Source organism: Lontra canadensis, unplaced genomic scaffold (genome assembly GCF_010015895.1).
Source record: "Lontra canadensis isolate GAN:19392208 unplaced genomic scaffold, GSC_riverotter_1.0 scaffold65, whole genome shotgun sequence".
In the NCBI taxonomy this organism is placed as follows: domain Eukaryota; kingdom Metazoa; phylum Chordata; class Mammalia; order Carnivora; family Mustelidae; genus Lontra; species Lontra canadensis.
The window spans coordinates 4,068,631-4,072,674 of NW_022631059.1; the positions used below are offsets into that span (position 1 = coordinate 4,068,631).

Below are 4,044 nucleotides of genomic sequence, written 5' to 3' on the forward strand. Positions count from 1 at the left end.
GGCTGGAGCGTCAGGGGCGGCAGGAGCGGCTGCCCCGGCGGCTGGAGTGTCGGGGGCAGCCGCGGCTGCCCCGGCGGCTGGAGCAGCGGGCTTGGCCCTGGCGTCCGGGGCTCCGTCCCCCGGAGAGGGGACTTTTCCTCCTTCCGCAGCAGCTGCGGCTGAGCCTCCTTCCATCTCGGCTGCTTCTCCCTCAACTGGGGGTCTCTCTCCCTCTGCTCGCTCTCTCTTAACTGGGGCTCGGGAGACCTCGATGGGCGGGCCGTCAAGCGCGATTGGGGGGCTGTCCATGTTGACGGGAGCGTCGTCGACCCCAACGGGGGCGCTGCCAATCTCGAGCGGGGGTCCGGAGATCTCCATCGGGGGGCTGTCGCCCGCGAAGTGTGGAGGAGATCTGACAGCCTCTCGGGATGGGCTGCCGATGGCGGCTGGGACCCAGAGGGGGGGCTCGTTCGCGGCGGGAGCGAGGAGGACCGCACTCGAGACCGCGGCTGCCGCGGACTGGCCGCCGCCGCCGCTGCCGTCGATTTGTGGGATAGCTCGGGGGAGCCCAGGGGGTGGGCTGTCGTCCCCAAAGGCTGCTCCATCAAACTCAAATGGCATAGCCTCCTCAGGGGGAGGGCTGCGGTCTCCTCCAAAGTCTGCGTTTGCAGGTCTGAGAGCTTGGGGCTCCTGGGGAGGCGTGCTAAAGACCCCCGCACCTGGGCCTCCTGGAGCGAGGTCTGAGACCTGCAGGGGAGGCTGGCTGCCACCTCCCTGGGCAGGCTGCTCAAACTCAAAGGGCATGGCTTCTTCAGGTGGAGGGCTGTAGCCTCCCAGGCCTGGTCTGGCATCACGGAAGGCTCCGGGCTCCATGAGTGTTGGGCCAAAGACCTCCAGGCCTGCACCGGCCCCAGTGGTGTCTCCAGGCTGCTCCGGGGTAGGCCAGAAGCCTCCTGAGCAGGGCTGCTCGACCTCGAAGGGCATGGCTTCCTCAGGAGGTGGGCTGTAGCCTCCATGGGCTCCTGCTTCCTCGATGGCCTCTCCCACGTCCTGGAAGTTGGGCCTGGAGACCTCTGGGGGTCCACAGGCCTCGCCTTCAATCTCGACGGGGACGGGCTCGCTGTGAGGCGGTTCGGTCTCCATCTCTTCGGCTGTGCCAGGCCCAGGACTGGGGGCAGCTGCCCCTGGGGCCTCCAAAGATGGTTGCTCGGGCTGTTCCCCGAGTTCAAGGGGGATATCGCGTTGTCCTGACATATTATTGCCGTCGAGGCAGTTGCGCACGCCCATAACACGGTGGCGGACTCTTAAAATAAACTTGGGGCCCCGTAAGACGGAGCACCCAACCGAACTAGGGTGAAGAAAAAAAATTTCCAAAAAATTCGAAGTACTAGCTAGAAAGTTCTCCAGCCTCACTTTCCAACCCTCTTGAGGTCAGGGGGTTCAGGGCCTCAAACCCAAGACGGTGGCGGAAGCAACTCTATTGTTGCTGGTAGAGTCTTGGCTCCTTCCTGGCCACGTTTTATCCCCTCAGGCTGCCCCCTGGCCCCCCCTTTGGCCTGCCCTTGTCCCCTCCTCTCGCTCTCTGCTCCAGGCCAGCCCCGCCTGCTTGGATCTGAGGAGCGTGCCGATTCGGTCCGAAAATCGCTGGTAGTGCTCGCTGTCTGCCGCCAGAGGACGCCGGCCCCGGTGCCCAGGCGGCTCCGGGAGCCGGATCCTGGCGCCGGTAGCCCCGGACTTTGGGTAAGGGGGCTGATGAGCGCAGGCCTCGCAGGGATGTTTTGGCTCCTTCCACGCCTCTCCCTGACTGATTTGGAGTCTTTCTCCTCTCTTATTATCCCCTGGCCAGAGAGAGAGAGCTCTCCTGCGTTGCGGGACACGTGACGCAAGACGTGGGCCCCGGGCTGCTTGAGCGCAGGAGCTGAAACCCTCCCTCCCGGACTCAAATGACTCTCCTCGGGGGGGAGGGGGGGCACTGCAGGAGGGTTTCATCACCCCAAGATACCCCTGAGCCCCTGAGCCGCAGCCCCCGGACCCGGGCAGCCTCCCACCTTAAGCTCCAAGTCCGGAGTGCAAGGCTTTGGGCGCATGGGAAGGGGGCGCGGGCGCGCGCGGGGATGCGACAGGTGGTCGTGAGCCCACCGGGGGAGCGGACAGGAGGCGAGGGGCGAGGGGCTGCCGCATGTGCGCACATAATTTGTTTTTAAAATGCCTTGAGGTACTTTCCGCCGTTTCTGCAGCTTTTGTTTGCCGGCTCGCGGAGACTGGCTCCCGTAAAGCACTTCAGTGTTCCCCATCCCCACCACACTCCGGGGGTCCTCGCCGTAGCCTAGGGTGGCGCAGGCAAGGGTTGCCCCCCTTTATGTGGATATTGATGCAGGGGAATTAAGAGGGTCTTCGGCACGTTCCATGGAGACCCTCTAAGTGTAGTTGCCGCGGCACTGAACGCGGGTTGGGCGGGGGGTGCGGGACACACACGGAGACCCCGTCCAGCGCAGGCCTCAGAGTTCCGGGGGTCTTACTGTTCTGGGGACGGGCTAAGGGGATTTCAGTTGGGATTTATGGCCGGCTTGGCGTGGTCTCAAGAGACTGGACAACCCTGTGCGCGCTGAACCCAAAGACAGACACCGTGCCGCGCCCGCGGCATCGGCTAAAATGTGCCGCTTATCCGCCTCGGGTGCCGGCTGCCGGGCGGTCGGTCAGCCGCCCCAGGTCCTCTCCAGCCCCTCAGCAGCCCCCTCCCAGCCCCTCTCCTTTCGCCATGGGTATCCCAGAGCAGCGGCTTTACTTTTCCACTGCTAAAGCCTTCTGAGGCGGCACTGAGCCCGGCCACAAGTCCAGCAGTCGCCTGGCTGTGCTCCTGTCGCCGAAGCTCGTGGGGGCTTAGAACCGGCTGGGGAAAATACTCGCACCGCCTGGGTGGGCTGGGTGCGTGCACACGCACCGCTCTGGGTCTGGGGTCTGGGGTCTGGAGTCTGGAGTCTGCCGAGGGATTTGAGCCGCGGGGGGGGGGGGGGGGGGGCGGAATTGCTGCTTGCGGGTCACGTACGACCCGGGACGTGGCCATGAGGTCTGTCTCGCCAGCGGGCGACGCGGACCTGCAAGCCACCTTTAGGTGCAAGGCATCCGGGAATGAGCCAGGTGGTCGCCTGGTGCGCAGGCGGGAGAGGGCACGATGACTGTTAGGAGGGGTGGGCTGCGGGGAGCGGGAGTGCGGCTGGGATCGCTGTGTCTGCGAGCCGCAGGCGGGCGAACGACGCACCGCTCAATCTCGTTAGGTCGAACGCATCCCTCTTAGAACGACGGGACCACAGCCACGGCGCATCACTGCCCCGCATCCACCATCCACGTGGCCTTGCTGCAGAGGAGAGCTGACAAAGTCGGACTCTGGGCAACGCGTGGGGCCCCCCAAAGGCCTATCGTGTCGGGTCTAGGGGTCCACACACTTGGAAATGCCACCACTGAACTTTGGCTCAAACTTTGTCCAACTATGCCCACACGTGACGGCTCAACCCTTTAAGCATCCACTGAATGGGCCAACTGGGTCGCGACCGTCAACCCACTCCCCTCCGACCCCTGCGCTGGGTCAGCCATTGGGCTGGGGTCACGCCAATCAAGGTTGCCTGGCGAATGAGCGGGGGGCGTCGGACCGGAAACCGGATATGAATGGGAGGTCCAATAGGGGGCGCCGCGTTGGAACGCCCTAAGAGGTTGTGCTCCTGGGGTGGTTGGAAGCGGCCGGTGGGCCGGCGTATGGCGGCCAGGCCTGGGAAGCCACGAGGCTGCCTGGCGCCGTGGGGTCACTCTTCCTGAAGCCACAAGTCACCAAGGCTGGAAGGGAAGGTCGGGGGCTGCCAGGGGCCAACCTTAGGTATCGCTCGTGTTGGTGGGCAAACCCACCCGACCAAGGGGACCGCCGCTGAGGACAGGCGAGGAGAAGAAAATGTCTAGGCCCTGGCGGTAGAGAGCCAGGCCCCGAGGAGAGACAGGGCTCGCTGCCCCAGTGCAGAGAAGCAGTCCCAGACGGATAAGGAGTTGAGGCCCCAGGGATGCTGCGCCCTGCCGAGC

The 4,044-nt window shown here is 65.0% G+C and overlaps 1 protein-coding gene across 1 annotated transcript in view; it reads right to left on the minus strand.

The window, feature by feature from the left end:
* The window catches only part of GNAS (GNAS complex locus), a 54,027-nt gene extending 52,746 nt beyond the window's left edge, over nt 1–1,281 (minus strand). The window contains 1 exon segment of the mRNA XM_032878889.1: nt 2–1,281. Coding sequence (XP_032734780.1) covers nt 2–1,266 — 1,265 coding nt within the window. The 5' untranslated portion in view covers nt 1,267–1,281.
* Nucleotides 1,282–4,044: the final 2,763 nt, after the last annotated feature.